The 17,331-nt window shown below is 35.6% G+C and overlaps 3 protein-coding genes across 4 annotated transcripts; 1 reads left to right on the top strand and 2 right to left on the bottom strand.

Annotated features, from left to right (window-relative positions):
* The first annotated feature begins 259 nt into the window (after positions 1-259).
* On the top strand, positions 260-5,939 carry LOC125840783 (CBL-interacting serine/threonine-protein kinase 8). Of its 2 annotated transcripts, XM_049519751.1 has the most exons (13): positions 262-687; positions 1,384-1,446; positions 1,580-1,651; positions 1,759-1,866; positions 1,956-2,030; positions 2,134-2,187; positions 2,336-2,461; positions 2,639-2,728; positions 4,103-4,225; positions 4,706-4,825; positions 5,074-5,193; positions 5,349-5,558; positions 5,652-5,939. In XM_049519751.1, the coding sequence occupies exons 1-12, from the start codon at positions 529-531 to the stop codon at positions 5,460-5,462; spliced, it is 1,224 nt and encodes a 407-aa protein (XP_049375708.1). In that variant the 5' UTR covers positions 262-528; the 3' UTR covers positions 5,463-5,558; positions 5,652-5,939. The 2 variants fall into 2 exon arrangements, with proteins under 2 accessions (XP_049375709.1, XP_049375708.1); XM_049519752.1 differs by lacking the exons at positions 5,074-5,193; positions 5,349-5,558; positions 5,652-5,939 and adding an exon at positions 4,523-4,614 and having other exon boundaries at positions 260-687.
* Positions 5,940-6,561: 622 nt separating this feature from the next.
* On the bottom strand, positions 6,562-9,229 carry LOC125840791 (putative pentatricopeptide repeat-containing protein At5g52630). The gene is made up of 2 exons (XM_049519762.1): positions 9,129-9,229; positions 6,562-8,902 (listed from the first exon to the last, which is right to left on the bottom strand). Exons 1-2 carry the CDS (start codon positions 9,219-9,221, stop codon positions 6,728-6,730), a joined length of 2,268 nt encoding a protein of 755 aa, XP_049375719.1. The 5' UTR covers positions 9,222-9,229; the 3' UTR covers positions 6,562-6,727.
* A 1,857-nt stretch (positions 9,230-11,086) lies between these two features.
* LOC125840784 (serine hydroxymethyltransferase, mitochondrial-like) lies at positions 11,087-16,844 on the bottom strand. The gene is made up of 16 exons (XM_049519754.1): positions 16,726-16,844; positions 16,578-16,628; positions 16,363-16,449; positions 15,509-15,630; positions 15,200-15,276; positions 14,940-15,064; positions 14,756-14,848; positions 13,986-14,078; positions 13,703-13,900; positions 13,050-13,154; positions 12,891-12,956; positions 12,697-12,774; positions 12,311-12,422; positions 11,847-11,957; positions 11,560-11,727; positions 11,087-11,295 (listed from the first exon to the last, which is right to left on the bottom strand). The coding sequence occupies exons 1-15, from the start codon at positions 16,816-16,818 to the stop codon at positions 11,579-11,581; spliced, it is 1,560 nt and encodes a 519-aa protein (XP_049375711.1). The 5' UTR covers positions 16,819-16,844; the 3' UTR covers positions 11,087-11,295; positions 11,560-11,578.
* Positions 16,845-17,331: the final 487 nt, after the last annotated feature.

The raw sequence follows: 17,331 nt of genomic DNA, 5'->3' as shown, positions 1-17,331 counted from the left end.
AGATACACTCTCGATCTGCCACATGATATAACAAGTGGTCTCAAACTCTTGGATAAGCATGAAACTCTTAATAACAAATCGAGAGAAGTGTTGAAAACATCCCTAAACATGACGAGAATTTAGGAGTATATTTCAATCATATTGCAAGATTTAAATATGTTTAAGACGGTCAATAGACCGAGATAAAAATAATAATTTGTTACTATATAAAAGATAAAACCCCACATAAGCACTTTCAAGTTTTCAAAATCCTCAAATCACTTTTTCCCCATTCTTATAGCTGCCTTTATCATTTTCAACTCCTTCACAGTTCATATTCCTTTTCCTCTCAACAATTCCCATCCCCTTTGCTTTATTAGTTTAAAAATAGTAATACTTTATACAGATTGGGAAAAAGCCAAAATCTTGTTCGTCAAGCCCAATATGCTTTCTTGAAATAGCAAAAAAAAATGGGTTGAGGTAACAGGAACTTGAAGAAGAAGAAAAAGGGTGTTGATTCGTGTTGTTGTTGAAGAAAAGGAAGCAAAAATGGTGGTAAGGAAAGTTGGGAAGTATGAAGTTGGAAGGACAATTGGAGAAGGAACGTTTGCTAAGGTTAAATTTGCTCAGAATACTGAGACGGGTGAAAGTGTCGCCATGAAAGTCCTCGATCGAAGCACTATCATCAAGCACAAGATGGTTGACCAGGTGGGTGTTTGTTTTTTCCCCCTTTTTTGAATTGGGTATTTGAAGAATGAGAAAAAAAAAACCATTGCAACTGGATAATCCATGGATGAAGCTTAAGATTTTAGAGTAATTATTATTCCTAATTTGTTAAATTTATATTTTGTAAATGCTCTATTTGAATTGTTGTATCAATTTATGGAATAAGTTTTCGATTAATAAATGTGATAAGTTGACTCTTCCAATTTAGATCAATTTGTGAAAGTATTTGAAGTTTTAGTTAATTGTTTAGCAACATAATAGAGTGGCTTTTACTTGTTATTTAGGATGTTAGTTGATTGACCATGGCATCATGAATGCGGGATTATCGGAAATTTGTGGGGCTGCAAATCATTTGAGAGGACCCAGAAAGATGAAATGATATCTGAACTCTGATGAACAGATTCAAGTTAGTTTATAGATCATTTTTTTACAATGTGCGCAAAATGCTGCTAGCTTGTAGTCCCACTTTAGTAGATTTGATCGCAGTTCAGCATTTCAAGAGTTCTTTTTGAATGTCAATTCCTAAGCTATTTCTTTCTGTGTAGAGATTCAAATTGTGTAAACTTGTGTTTGTGGTATTAGTTCTCAAGCATATGGTATGGAGACAATGTTTCAGTTTGGATATAATTTTTTTTTTTTGGTTCTCTAATAGGAGCTTTCTGCATTTTCATCTTGCAGATAAAGCGGGAGATATCCATAATGAAGCTTGTTAGACATCCATATGTAGTTCGATTACATGAGGCATGTGCCAAAACAAGTGCCGATGACTTTCAGTTTCCTGAAATTTGTTGCCTGTTTCACTTTTAGGTTACTGGTGTTGGGGAGATTTTTTTTGCTGATGTGCATTGCTGATATAAACAAATTTTGCTGTCAGGTTATAGCAACTCGCACGAAGATCTATATTATCTTGGAATTTATCACAGGCGGGGAACTGTTTGATAAGATAGTAAGTCCCACCTTAAAATGGTCAAGGACAAATGCAGATTATTTTGATTCTTCTTAAGCACTTAAGCACATATTCTCCTTTGAATGATTTCTGGTATGCATTTGTAGGTCCACCATGGACGATTAAGTGAGGCCGAGTCTCGAAGATACTTTCAGCAATTGATTGATGGAGTTGATTATTGTCACATCAAGGGAGTTTATCATAGAGACCTAAAGGTACTTGTTAACAGAATGTAAAATCAAGAGAGCAATAAGTTATTATGCATTTAAACGAAAATCTTACTGCCATTTTCCACATTGCTCAGCCTGAAAATCTTCTGCTAGATTCCCAAGGAAATCTGAAAATATCAGATTTTGGACTTAGCGCATCACCTGGTGAAGTAAGGTCTCCCAAAACACTACCTTTTTTCTCTATTACCAAGAATACAACATTATTGGTGTAAGTCTTTTTGCTGCTAACTGCTTCTGATAATGTTCTAATAGGGAGTCAACATCCTTAAGACGACATGTGGAACTCCCAACTATGTTGCACCAGAGGTAAGTTAGGCAGCTTCCATTATAGTAGTCTTAGTTCTTTGTTACATGTATATCTTTGAATGAGTAGTTTGATCATTGATATGTATCCTTTTACTTAAATATGGATTAAGATGTCCCTTTCATCCTTGTTATTGGAATTTTTTAGCAGGTTCTTAGTCACAAAGGTTATGATGGTGCTGTGGCTGATATCTGGTCCTGTGGTGTCATCCTTTATGTTCTGATGGCAGGTTATCTCCCTTTTGATGAGGTTGATCTCACTACACTGTACGCAAAGGTAGAAGCTTTGCATTTTCATGGTTGTGTAAATAACTTAAATGGAATTCCTTACATTCATCTTGCAGCAGTATGACATGATAATCATGCTGATATTTTCACATTTCATCACAGTAAAAGAACATTATTTTATAGTGACGTTTTAATTACCAACAAGTATGTTTGTATTTTTCTGCAGATTGACAAAGCAGATTTTTCCTGCCCATCTTGGTTTCCTGTTGGAGCAAAATCTCTGATACATCGAATTTTAGACCCAAATCCTCAAACCGTGAGTACTCAATCAGAGAATGTACACATATTATATTGTGCCGTTAAAATTATCTGTTTTGGAAACTTAATCCGTCACAAAGCCTTCAATGCATTGAACTTGTAAAATATTGCAACTTATCCACTCTGTGTAGTATTTATCAACAAACTTTTCAAATCAGAAGCAAGAAAGGAACTTTGGCATAAATCCTTTTCCTTTTCTCCTCACTTCTTCCCCCTCACACAAATTAAACCATATTTGCTCCCTCTGCCAGTCTCCTCTCCACTTTCTTCTTTTTTGGGTTCCAAGTCAAATTTCATTGTTATAGAGCTAGATTTTCTCAAAATAATATGTACTAGATGTCTATGTGACTTAAAGCAAGTCGTGCACTGGAAAATATTAAAACTTTTAGCTGTCTATACTATTCTCCATGACTTTTTCTTCTTTTTATATTCATTCTCCTCCATCTCCTTGGCTTCTCATCTAAACCTTACTGTTCCTTTTTATGGTTCATGTGGAAATGGGTGCTTCTATCTTCTGTTTTGTTTCTCTCCAATCAGAAAGAACAGGGAAAATGAATGGAAGGAATCAAGCAAAAAGATTTTAAAAAAAAACAAAAAATAAATATGCAGGTTCTACGTAGGGAAGTGGAAAGAACAATGAACAAACAAAGGGAAAAGAGAAGAGGGCAAAGAAAGAAACTTGTTGCTATTTGTGCTGCTTTGCTGCTCTGCATTTTTGTTATGTTTCTTTTATTCCCGTGCTCAAATTTCAGTTTTTCGTGATGATTCCCATTGTCATGGACCAAAGCAGCAATCCAGCAACTTCTTCCTTTTGGGTTTCCCCTTCCATTTTTCTTCTTTGTAAAGTTGTTATTGCTGACAGTATCCAAGTGTTCGAACTATTCTTATTTGCATTAGACCTTTTTCCGCACTTCCTTTCTTTGTCTAATTTTTCTATTTTGACCTTACATTTCTTGCCATCGTAGTACTAAAATATCTATAGACATAGAACAACTCAGGAAGACAATAATGGTCGTTTCGTGGAAAGGAAAAAGTTTAAAAGGAAAAGGATTTCCCTAAGTCTTTATTTCACCGTTATATTGACTTGGCTTATTTTTCCAAATAACAGAATTGTTAAGTTGCAACTTTTTGAAAGATCTATGGTAAGATGCTAATTTTGCTTATCGCTTCTTGAGCTATTTACTCACTAAAGTATTATACTCTCTATTACATGAATTCATGCTACCTTAGGGTTGCTTTTGGAGTGTATTAGCTGGGTGGAGGCTTAAAACGATATACAATAATGTTGACCATGAAGATGAATATAGTCTTCTACTAAACGAACATATTCCTACATTGGCTTATTACATAGTTTTTTCTCTATTTTGTGCAGCGTATTCGGATTGAAGAGATCCGTAATGATGAGTGGTTTAAAAAAAATTATGATCCTGTCAAAGTCATGGAGTATGAAGATGTCAATTTAGATGATATTAATGCAGCTTTTGATGATACTGAGGTTAGTAAGACTTAGGATTACTGCCTTTGCTATATAAAACATTTTGATGTTGAATTAGGAATTTAAGTGAAATCTTGCCACGGGTTGCTTGTTGGCAAGCTGGTAAGTAGCTGGCTGAAGCATCACTTTGTATTTGTTTATTGCTCAAGTTGAATGTCCTGTTATCATTAAGGTGAGAATGTTATTGTTTAATGTTGAGTAAGAAAACATATTGAACATATTGGGGCTATCACTTAGATTTAGATGATGGAATAGTTTTGTGAAGGTGCGTTCATTGTAACTTTTTGCATTATTCAGATTCTTTCTGAACTTTTTCCTCTGGAGAAATGGAGGATATGCACCAAAAAGTGAAAGAAAGTTCAATTTGATAGGAATTGTTGTAGTGTTTGGTATGATAAAAGTATTCCATGGAGGTTCTGGTTATTGACTGCTTAGTTCTTTGTTTTCCCCTATTTTATGGCATGTTATAATGTTTTATAGGAGGAAGCATCCAACGAGCAATGTGACAATGCGGATGCTGGACCTCTGGCTCTAAATGCCTTTGACCTAATTATTCTCTCTCAAGGATTGAACTTATCCATATTGTTTGACCGTGGGCAGGTATTGATTCTAAAACTTCTACCAATTTGACCATTCACAACAGGACTCTGTTATTTCTCTCTTTCATATAGATCAGATTTTATATAGTCCATTAACATATATATCAACTAGTTCTGAGTTGGAGCAATGAAAAGAGGCACATCTTGCTTCGCATTTTCAGCTTACCCCATAGCTTTGTTAGTTGCTTGTCATTATTAAGGTGCTGGTCTTCAACTTAGATAAATGAAATGTGGATGCTGGATTTACAGGATTCAATGAAGCATCATCAAACACGCTTCCTAACACAGAAACCAGCAAAAGTTGTTTTATCAAGTATGGAAGTTGTGGCCCAGTCCATGGGTTTCAAGACCCATATCCGCAATTTTAAGGTAGACACTCACCTTTTCTTATTAATAATGGGCATCTCAAGCTTAATCACTTGGGTTCACTAGGTCTCTTTTCTTTTCTTTTAAGTTCTATGCTGCTAATTTTCTTGGAGAATTCCCAAGGTTGGTCCTCATTTCTGCTTGTATGCATGTCTCAGATGAGGGTAGAAGGTCTCTCCGCAAACAAGACTTCACATTTCTCTGTAATTCTGGAGGCAAGTTCACATCTTTCCAAAGCTGTTTCAATATGTGTGGCACTCTTTGTGTGCTAGCTAATATTTATTATTCAACAGGTTTTCGAAGTTGCTCCTACATTTTTCATGGTAGACTTTCAGAAAGCAGCCGGTGATGCTAGTGAATTCCTCAAGGTTAGTTTAGTCTCATACATATAACATGATCCAAAACTCTCTTTGCTTCTTCCTTATCAAAATGCAAGTGCTTACACCTATACTGTTTTACAGTTTTACAAGAACTTTTGTGGCAATCTTGAGGACATTATCTGGAGGCCACCGGATGAATCATGCAAATCAAGAGTTACAAAAGCAAGGAGTAGAAAGAGATGATATTTTAGCATTAGAGAATCTGTGTGTACTTTGTGTTTGTATAAAAGATTACAGTTTCTTGAACCCTATAGGCAGTGAGTACACTCTTTTATAGTCGAGCCAAGTGAGGGGTAAAGCTTCCACGCTTTCCCCAGGTTTTGTATCAATTATATCGATGTGGTGAAAATTTATCATCTTAGAGCTGAGAGTAAACATAACAAATTTTTGCTACTTCTAGAGAAGAGTTTGTCAAGTTGATTATATTTTACCAGCTTCTGTGAAACATTTTCAATTTTCTTATTTCATGAATTTCATATGAACAACAAAGGCAATTGTTGTTAAATCCCTGACCTACCCAACATTTGAGCTTTAGCAACTAGTCATTGTTTGGAAAAATGTTGTCATACCAAACAAATATAAAGTATATTTTATTTGTTTTTCCTCACTGTTTCACCTAAGTTGATGAAACTTTGCATAAATCATTCAGATTTCCCAGGCAATGTAAATTAACCAAGATCCAAGAACAAAAAGAAGGGTCCCCTAGGTGTTAACTTTCTCCACAAGATTTGTTCTTTTGATATGTTGTGTCAATTGCATTGATTATCTTTTCAAGAAAAGCAGTGTACAGTTGACAAAAGAAGCAATAATGTGGTAAGGTGTGCGTACACTCTATCCTCTCCAGACTTCACTTAGTGGGATTTCATCGAGTATGTTATTGTTGTTATCTTTTCATGAAAAAGAACAAAAATCAAACCTTTGCCCCCTTAAATCCAAAAGATGGCATGACAAAACCTTGTGTATAACTGATACAACAATTGGAAATTTCAAAAGTACAGAGAACTCAATATAAGCCACTATTTACTTTTCTGATTTTCCTTTCATATAACAATCTACATGATCTAAATTCAGTAGATCAGTCAATGAAGTAGAGAACAGAGACTTGACAAGAAAAATGATAATCAAGAAATTAAGGTAAGTGAAGGCTTTGAGAAAGATTAAACAAGACTACCAAAATCGCCGCAAGAACAATGTCCATTCACAAATTTGTGAAGCCTTTTACTATCTCTAATGATGATTTTTCTTGAAGTTAGCTGTGAGATGAATTTCATAAAGCTGTGGCAATCTCTACACATGCTAATACTCTTAATAACTCGGATGGGTGCAGCACTCGGTGTGTTCAGCAATCCAAATGATACAGCCAACTTTTCACTGTGACGACCAATAGGAAAAGTTGCCTCATCATCTTCTTCGTTTTTGAGCTCCAAACTTGTGTGTAACTCAAATCCCATTGTACTTGCTTTGTCATGTAAATCACTTAAGAAATTATCTATATTTTCGTATGGAGGATTCAACTGATCACCTGTTCTAAACGAATGAACTTTGTCCCTGATGCTAATCCAGCTCCAATCCTTTAGCTTTCCGATTTTTTCATCTTTCATTAGCTTTCTCACCCTGGAAACATCCTTCCATCTCTCAGCTGAGAGGTACATGTTTAACAACAAGAAGTAAGCTTCTGAATTTTTCGGATTCAGGCTAAGTAGTTGTTCAGCAGCATAAAAACCTAGCTCTAATTTTCCATGGCTTCTACAGCCTGCTATTAGAAGTGACCATATAAACTCGTTAGGCTCAAAATCCATCTTCTTGACGAAATCAAAAGCTTCATCTATCCTACCTAACCTCACAAACATATCAATCAAGCATGCATAATGGTCCATCACGGGCTTAATTTTGTACTCTTTTTTCATCATGTCAAAGTATGTCAATGCCTCTTTGACCAGTCCAGCATGGCTACATGCCGAGAGCACTCCCACGAATGTAACCTTGTTTGGTCTAACTCCTACAAACCTCATATCCTCAAAGAGCTGCAACGCTTGTTTAGAGTACCCATGTTGTGCGAAGGCCGTGATCATAGACGTCCATGATATCAAAGTTCGTGTAGACATCTCCACAAAAGCTTTACTTGCCCTGTCAATGCTTCCACATTTATTATACATGTTAACTAGGGAAGTTCCCACTACAACGTCCGACAAAAACCCCGACTTAATAACCTGAGCATGAATTTGCTCCCCTTGTTCCAAAGCAACCAAACTACTACATACAGACAACACACTCGAGAAGGTGAATAAATCAGGCTTCATCCCCGAATGATGCAGTCTCAAAAAAGTGTTTAATGCCTCAAAACCGCTGGAATGTGCAGCAATACCGTCCTCTCCAAGATCCATCATTTGAGCAAGACCTGCAATCATCGCGTTCCATGTAACCAAGCTAATTGACTCCATTCCATCAAACAGCTTCTTTGCCTCTATAATCCATCCGTTTTTCAAGTATAAATACATTATTGAATTTGTTACTCTTAGATTAGAACCATACCCCAGTTTAATGCTCAAAGAGTGAATTTGTGATCCTATCTTTAAAGCCTGCATTATGCAACACAAACTTAGTACACTTGTAAATGTGAACTCATTAGGCTCCACATCCGCACAAAGCATGTCAACAAACAGGCTTAATCCCATTGCAGAATCCCCGTTATCTCCACAGGCAGATATAGCTGCTGTCCACGAGATAACATTCTTATCAGCAATCATCTGAAATGCTTTAACTGCAGAATCCAGATTGTGACTTTTGGAATACAAGCTACAGAGAGCATTGCCAATGCTTGTGTCATCCCCAATTTCATACTTCACAACATACGCATGAATCTGCTTTCCTAACTCGAAATGACCCAACAATGAACAAGCATTGAACGCAACACCTAACGTATAATTCGTGGGAAATCCACCCTCTTCCAGCATTTCTTGGAATACGCTAATAGCAACCTCCGGCTGTGAATTCTGAACATAGCCAGACATCAATGATGTCCAGGTAACAACATTTCTTTTAGGCAAATTATCGAATACCTTCCGTGCACTTCCCATCATCCCACATTTAGCATAAACATTGACAAGAAATGTCATGAGAAACAAATCTTCATGGATACCCATTTTGATAATGTGGCCATGAATTGCTTCAGCTTCTGAAACGGATTTTTTCTTGATACATTCTTGCAGAAGTGGAACATAAGAAGCTGATTCCACTTTTTCACTACCTTCTTTGATCAGTGAAAGTGCCTCTCTGAATTCAAGATTCAATGGCTCCAAAGCTTTATCCGAGTTTATGGGACTATGATTTTTCTAAATTAAACCACAAAACAAGAAGAACCATTATATATAAAAAAAAAAACCATGAATTATAAAGAAAAAAAAAACAGTCCAATGCACCAGAAAGTGCCGGACCACAAAGGTCTATTGTACACGGCCTGCCTGTTTCCACGGCTCGAACACGTGATATTCAACTTTATTAGTTACATCGAGACTCGACAATGGAATACACTAGTAATTAAAAGGATCAAGAACGTACCTTTTCGAAAGGCAAAGAAGTTACTGAGTTTTTCTTGAATTCATTTTCAAGCTTAAGGGTGTTGCCCACAACTACTGAAGGCAGAGAAGCCATGAATTCGCCACTGACTGTATAAAACTGGGAAAAGATTACTTCATTGTTCTTCAGTTTTATTTCATCTGAAATTGAAAAAAAAAATGTTATCTTTACTCTTTGGATGAAATTGAACTGAAAATCCGAACAGGGGAGACCCGGTAGAGATTGAATTTCGTGGACCCCACTCATGATGGGGAAAATGGATTAGGGCGTTAATCTTAGCGGGAACTATCAAATTATGGATAGTAATCAACTCTTTCGAGGGATATCGAATAATAAATTCGGGATAAAATATAAAATTATTTTATTTTGTGTTTGGTTAATAACATTAGTTAGCTCCAAAATTATTTATCTTATGACATAATTTTGTCTATCCCACCTACCATACCAAAATAACCCGTCATAGTTTTACTTTCAAATTGGAAGTCCTTTTAACAATCTGCCAAAGAAATACTCCTTCAGTAAAGAAATGTGATTAAAATATTATTTAATTTTGTGATCTTAAATATATTATGTGAAAAATAAGAATTAAGAATTGTCAAAAGGTGAAAGAAACTTATATTTTAAAATAGATTAAAAGCAAGTAAGACAAACAAATTAAAATTGAGAGAGTTTTTTTTATGACAAATTTTTTTTGCAGCCGCTACCCTTTGGTTGCGCACAGGGTAAACCCCTCGCTTCTATGCAATAGCTCGCAAACCACATAGAGAGGTAACCCACACTAGGCAAGCCCGATGCGACGAGCTCAACCCAGAAGGCAAACCCCTTGCTTCCGCTGGCAAGAGGTTCCGAACTTGAGACCTCCAACATGGAAGTCCCAAATTCAAATCACTGGACCACCTCGAAGGGTAATTGAGAGAGTATTAAATTATGTAGTTTGAATTTTATTTCACTAAAATAAGAACTCCAATAATGCAAGTTATTAGCAAGGACAAATAATGTTTATAATTCAATCAGGTTTTGTTGGAACAAATATTTTAATTAATTTTGAAACTCTTCTCAAGTTTTGATAAAAGTTGCTATGATTTTCAAAGTGAATATTTGCAAATTCATTAGTTTATATTCACTTCAATTTAGTGCATAATATGAAACATCATAATTTCATCTTCCTTTCATTTAGAGTAGTTGGTGGAAGTGAATATAATTTGAAATTCTACTTCATATTTATAGTCAACAAAAAGAAAGTATAGAGTTCCTGATTCTTGTTTGGTGAGAGTGCTGCATTACTGATGAACTGTTTTCTGCTCTCGACTATTTCTGATTCTCTTTATTTTCATCTTATAATATTTCAAGTTATAAATTAGGAAAATAGTTAAATATGGCAACTTGTACAAACATCGAATTATTGATACTTACAAAGGTAGATCGAGAAAGTATTGGAGATAGATAATTAGATAGGATATGACACAACTTCATATTATCGAAGACATGACCCTAGATAGGAAGGAGTGGAGGTTGGTAGGAGGTTAATAGGGATAGAGTATTGTCTTGCCTTAGTTACCCATCGTCATATATTGTGTCCTATGTTCCGATTATCACAGTACTTGTGCTATTATGCTTTCGTCATTGTTTTCTTTCTCTTGTACTTGAGTTTGATACACTTGAACAAATCTGCATACATTCTACCCTTCCCAGACCCCACTTAGTGGGATTTCACTAGGTATGTTTTCTTTCTCTTGTACTTGAGTTTGATACACTTGAACAGGTATGCATACATTCTACCTTCCCCAAACCCCACTTAGTGGGATTTCGTTGGGTATTTTTGTTGTTGTTGTTGAATTATTGATATCTAGAACAGGCAAAAACAAATGGTGCTTGGCTGATTTTTTCTTTTCCTTAGAGCCAAAGTTTGGTAAGATGTATTGCTGGGAGCACGAGACAGATTTCACTTTGTATGCATAAGATCTTATCCCTTTTCTTGTTATACATCATGTGAAAGTATCATAAAATTACATCTGATGGTGACTTTGATTTGAAAAATTATACAAATGTAATGAAATGTGATCCATGTAACTCTTTTCCACGCACTGCAAGTGAATTCAAAAAGACAATGTTCTAACTTCATTGGAGAAAAATGTCTTCTGACTCGAGCCTGATAGCAGAATAAGACCGATAAGGGGACAAGGAAAAGTTGGAAACTAGAACTAAAAAGGCAATCATCTTGCACATTTTACAGTTAAATAGAGCCAGCGTATGTGAAGAAAAAGGAACCCTCACTGCCTCAAAATGGATAAGTAAATGGACCCAATGATAAAAACTTAAAGATGCGTGATTTACATTCTGGTATAATAAACAGAAAAAGACAACAGAAATAACTCTTTTTCTTTTGGTAAGAAAAGTAAGGCAACAGAAGTACCTCAACACTAGATCCGAGCTCAATTCTTGTATTTCATTGTTTCTTTCTCGAAACCAACAGTAGGAAATTGTTTGGCATAGTCCTCAACATCCTGCCTTAGCTTGGCAACCTCAGATTGAATGTTGGAGTCTGAACTCAAAGTTGCCACAAAGTCCTTCAACTTCGTTCCTACGTTTATTAGAAACCGATGATTGTATGTAAGTATACAATCTGAAACTTTTAATAACAAATTGTACGATCAGAGGAACTGGTGCATTCCAGAATTGACAAAATGAAAATCACCAAACCTTTGGTCTCAGCCTTGACCTTAAGGGCCAACTTCACAGCAGCATCAAAACATTCAGCCACTTTGACAAAATCCTCCTCAATAAATCCCCTTGAAGTGAGAGCTGGGGTTCCTGGATCACATCATGAGAAGGGGTAAATTGACTTGATATCATTATATCTACTCGTATATAATTTTCTTCTCTGTTCTATTTATCATTTTAATTTTTAACTATTGCTTTTAATTTGGGATTATCAGAAATTAGTAGTCAATACTAAGATATTGCCACAAGAATATTAAATGGTTCTCCCACTGGTTAAAACTAAAAATACACTTTTGCTAAAAAAGGGAGGAAAGAGAAGAAGAGTTGAAAGAACCTAAACATCTAGGTGTTAAATTCATGAGATACTGGACACTATATGGTACATCGGTGATACTTCCAGTTATGTTAAGCAATCATAAAATAGGGGAAAAGAAGATCCTTACCCATGCGAATGCCACCAGGTACCATGGCAGATACATCACCGGGCACAGTGTTCTTATTGGCTGCAATATGCACAGACTCTAAAACCTTCTCAACTCTAGATCCATCAATACCCTGAAGAAGGTATTTACCAAATTGTCAGGGTAGGAGTCAACACTTCCATGTAATACAACAATTGTCATAGTTGATCCATTAAATACATCCAATACACAAAAGATAAGACATTCTGCACCTGATTTCTTTTCTGAATATTTTGCAAATGTAAATAAACACTGCTATCAAAATTAAAAATATCCTGTTCTTTTAGATGTCTGACGGCAAAACGATCAGCAATTCAAATGGACAATAAGAAGCTCTCCAGTCATTTAAATATGAACCTGTTATGTACCTTATTTCTTAAGTTTACCAGCACCAGATGATTCTCAGTTCCACCAGATACAAGATCATATCCCGCTGCCAGCAAACTCTGCAAAATATTGTGATCAGAAATTAACACATGCAACAAAACCATCAAGTTATCTCCCTCTACGGGAGTAATGATCATAAATTATGCTATAGGAGGAGGTTAACTACAAGTAGTACCTCAGCAAACTTTGAGCAGTTGCTAAGAACTTGCTCTTGGTATGCCTTGTATTCTGGTGTCATGACCTAGATAACAGACAAGGAGACATTTTATACAGTTATACCTATAAAGGAGAACATGTGAACAATGAAAACAAACACAGAAGATGAACTACTTACTTGTTTCAGTGCAACAGCTAAGCCAGAAATTGTGTGGTTGTGGGGGCCACCTTGAAGTCCAGGGAAAACAGCTTGATTGATTTTATCTTCATAGTCATACATAACCTGTAGGATGACAATCGCACTATTACTTATCACATTAAAGTTTCTCTATTATTCATTCAAAGAATGGAGATATAAGTGGCACCCATATTCCAACAATGAGATTTTTGTGCTTCTCATCCACCACTTTGTGTTAATTCTGATTTTATGCTAGATTATAGGGATTGAAGCATTTAACTTTTGATTCGTTTAAGAAGGTGGTAGCGTGTTAACTGAGGCACATGATTTTATGGTGTGTCCAGGAGGCAAGTTTACAAGGTTGACGGAAGATCTGAGGAAGTGTGCAAGGAATAAGCATAGAAATTGGGTTGAGGCCAGCAGAAGTTGATAGAACCCATAAAATTACTCAATTTGGTCGGCTAGGAGTGAAAGACTAAATTGGCTTATCTAACATAAGCCGAAAATTTCCAATGCAGGACATGGTAATAGGAGAATTAAACAAGAATAATCTACAAGGAAGGACTAACAACAAAATTTCCCTCCACAGATTTCAGTTCCAAAGAGTATCCATACTAAATTCTACAAGTTATTTGACTTCAGGTCATACTCACTTCTTCTCCTTTTTTGTTTATCTCCTTCACTCCTTTTCTGAAGAAGATCATCGCTCCACGTGGCCCACGAAGTGACTTGTGAGTTGTGGTGGTAACAACATCTGCATACTCAAAAGGAGAAGGGATGACTCCAGCAGCAACCAAGCCACTGATATGTGCCATGTCTGCCAAGAGAACAGCTTTTTGCTTGTCACATACCTGCCAATTGCTCAAAAACAGCACTACTTTAAAAAATTGGAAAACAAAGTAGTGGGAACAAGCTTAAAAAGATTTATTATTTTACCTTACGGATACGTGCATAATCATATAGGCGAGCATAAGCACTTGCACCAGCAACAATCAACTTCGGTCGGAAGAGCGTTGCACTTTTCTCCAGCTGTGCAAATGGAAATTCAACAACTGAAAAATGAGTTGAAGAAATCACATACTAACTAGCCTAAAAGAACCTGAGAAAGACAACAAAGAGGGAAAGGAGTCCACGCCGCAGCTTAGATTTGTAAACAATAAAGCATGCTTTTTACCCAGGAAAGATTAGCATAAGCATCTGTCAATTATGATGTACAAACACAATTGCTTCAAAAGTAACCCTAGCTCAACAGCCTACAATTTTTGTGTCGAAGCAGCTGAAGACCTTGAAAAGAGGAAGCAGCAGAGACTTGTCTGTGTCACTTCCTCATTATCGTTTACTCAGAGCACGGTTAGAAGCTACAAGAGTGTGTTCCATGTGGAAAGCGACATTGTGAACATGTCAAAGCATATGGACTAGGAAAAATTTAAATCAAATGTGAAGCGAGGCACAGGTTGAGTTGAGGGGAATTCTGGATCTGACATTATACTGATTGCAAATTATATGATGTTGCAACCAAGAAATCAGTACATGCAGACTATAGGAAAGGAGATGACAAAAGATAATTTGGCTTTTTCTTTAGATGATTGAGTCAATGACTACTGAAATTAGTAACTTAGAAGTGGCCAAAAGATGCAAGACACAAGAAATGTAATGGCTCGTAACACCTAAACCATTCCCAATTATACCGACAAACAAAAGATTACCTGTTCATAGTCAATATAACCTGTGCTCTCATCTAATCTGTAAGGCATGGTCTCGAAAAAGATAGACACAGCAGAAATCTTCTTTGTGTCAGTCTGCATAGCATAGACAGAAATAAGGGCATTGTTGGTAAATAAAGATTACAGCAAAATACACATCAGATATATTAGCTCAAGAGAACAGAACCTGATAACCATGTGAAAGATGTCCACCATGAGGAAGATCTAGCGCCATAATTCTCTCATGAGGCTTTAATAAAGCAGTGTACACTTGAAAATTTGAAGGAGATCCAGACAATGACTGAACATTGACTGCAACAAAGTTTGATGAATAGTTAGCATAAAGACTATTATCAAAAGCCTAGAGATCAAGAATAGAGCCGTTATAAGGTCAGTTCACATCTAAAGATCCATTCAGAATGAATTTTTTCTGGCTGATGTAATTACCTCCCCATTTGGCAGGATCCAAATTAAAAACTTCTAGTGCACGTTTTTGACACAATCTCTCTGCCATGTCAATATACCTATATAAAATGATAAAAAAGACATGGTAAATGTTCCCAATGGTATTCAGTTAGTAACAGATGATAGCCAGAATGACAGACTCTTGCTGATCAGCTAGAAAGCAAGTATATCAATGTTACAGCAGCGTAGGTTACCACTTATAGTTCAAATTCTTGGTGATCAGTAATTCAGTATTCGGAGAAAGACAGTATGAACTTCAAATCAACCAGAGAACGAAAGAAATGAACGTACTCATTTCCTCCATAGTATCTAGCTCCAGGATACCCTTCACTGTATTTGTTGGTCATTACTGATCCAACTGCTTGCATCACTGACAGTGATGTAAAATTCTCTGAAGGGATAAGCTCAAGACCCTACAAATTCGTCAAATTCATGGTTCATACATAAACAATCTTTTAACATACTAGATGCTTGTAAAATGTACTCTCTTCATTCCAAATTATAAACACCTTTTCCATTGTGGATTGTTACTAGAATCTAAACACAGTTCTGTTAATATACAACTTTTTCTAAACTTTGATTTGATTTTTTTCTCTACTAAACTCTCTTTTAACCACTGGTTTAATTATTTTCTTCAATTATATACAATTAGTGATAATATATAATTCGACTCAATACTCCTATCTATCTTTTGATTCCAATCAAATATCATGATATAAAGTGAAAATGAGGGACTAACTACTCACTCCGTTTCATCTTACTTGGCACATATTGACCTGACACGCCATTTAAGAAAACTTTAATTAGAGGTGTATTTTAGTAAACTAACCTATTAATGATGCTTTGGAATTCTAAATTGACTACTACTACTACTACTTCATGTAGTTATTTAACACCGATGAGTACAAATATGGGGAAAAAAAGTAATAAAATTTCCTTGATTTGCTAAAATGGAACATCTACTTTTGGTTATAGGGGCCAAATAAAATGAAACGGAGGGACAACTATTAAGAAAATCAAATCAGGTGTTCGTGTTTTAATTATCAGCTCATATAAAAAGCAGATTTTGGAATATATTTACCAACAAAACAACACAAAATTTTCTTAACAAATCATAGAATCATAAACACAATACAATTACAAACCTTCCATTGCCTAGCTTTCTCAAGCTCAATAATGTCGGCAATCTCTGGATCGATTTCTTCAAGTGGCGCATTCAATTGCTTAATCCACTATTGACCAAATAACCAGGAGCAACATTAAAATCATTGATCCTACCATTGAAAACTCATAAAAAAACAAAGATCCAAAGGTAAAAATAAGAAGGCCTATATATATTCTGATTCGATTTACTACTAACCGTAACTCGTGGATCCTCCCTATCTCGAACTGCTTGATTAGGCAAAGACGACTGCAACCACAACAAAAATAAAAAAGCAACAATTAACAAATTGAATATCACCAGCTTCAAAATTTATCAACTTTTCAGGAAGAAAATACTTGTGTACCATGTAATGCACGGAAGAGCCATTGGAGAGAGGACGAACAAGGTTAATGGAGGAACCGTAAGAAATCTTACGAAGAGCCATAGCCATTGCCATTTTTTTTGTTTGTGTAATGGCAATTGAGAAACTTTTGAGTTGGTGTTATTAGGCCCCTGTTGGGGATTTGGGGGAAAGAGGGTGGTTGAAGATGGTGACAGAGCTTAGTGGTCTGGTGCGTTGGCTTTGCTAATTCAACATATAATATTAATCATCCATAATTTGAGTTATGAACCTATCGAAAAAGTATAATTTGAGTGATAAAGTTATTAGAAAAAATAGGGTATAGAGTAGAACTATTATGAAAAGATAGAAAAGATGAAATATGATTATTAAATGAGAATTAAATATTTTTTTAATTTTATTTTATATGAGATAGTTTGATTTGACACTCGGTATGAAATTTAATAAAAAAATGAAGATTTTTAAAATTTGTGGTTCAAAATAAATTATAGAAATTTGTGTGGTTGTAAATCATTTTATTAAGGATAAAATAAATATTATATAGGTAAATTGTTACTTAATATAGAAATGTGTCATTTTTTTTTAACGAACTATAATATAGAAATGTGT

Source organism: Solanum verrucosum, unplaced genomic scaffold (genome assembly GCF_900185275.1).
Source record: "Solanum verrucosum unplaced genomic scaffold, falcon-dt-bn FXZP01000283.1, whole genome shotgun sequence".
In the NCBI taxonomy this organism is placed as follows: Eukaryota; Viridiplantae; Streptophyta; class Magnoliopsida; order Solanales; family Solanaceae; genus Solanum; species Solanum verrucosum.
This window is presented reverse-complemented; position numbering and strand designations above follow the sequence as displayed.

Coding starts and splice junctions, on each gene's coding strand:
- LOC125840783 (XM_049519751.1), top strand. CDS start 529: ATGGTGGTAAGGAAAGTTGGGAAGTATGAAGTTGGAAGGACAATTGGA. Junction 1,652..1,758: donor GGGAACTGTTTGATAAGATA/GTAAGTCCCACC, acceptor ATGCATTTGTAG/GTCCACCATGGACGATTAAG. Junction 2,729..4,102: donor TAGACCCAAATCCTCAAACC/GTGAGTACTCAA, acceptor TATTTTGTGCAG/CGTATTCGGATTGAAGAGAT.
- LOC125840791 (XM_049519762.1), bottom strand. CDS start 9,221: ATGGCTTCTCTGCCTTCAGTAGTTGTGGGCAACACCCTTAAGCTTGAA. Junction 8,903..9,128: donor CTTCTTTGCCTTTCGAAAAG/GTACGTTCTTGA, acceptor GGTTTAATTTAG/AAAAATCATAGTCCCATAAA.
- LOC125840784 (XM_049519754.1), bottom strand. CDS start 16,818: ATGGCAATGGCTATGGCTCTTCGTAAGATTTCTTACGGTTCCTCCATT. Junction 15,631..16,362: donor AGAAAGCTAGGCAATGGAAG/GTTTGTAATTGT, acceptor ACGAATTTGTAG/GGTCTTGAGCTTATCCCTTC. Junction 14,849..14,939: donor ATCTTTCACATGGTTATCAG/GTTCTGTTCTCT, acceptor TATGCTATGCAG/ACTGACACAAAGAAGATTTC.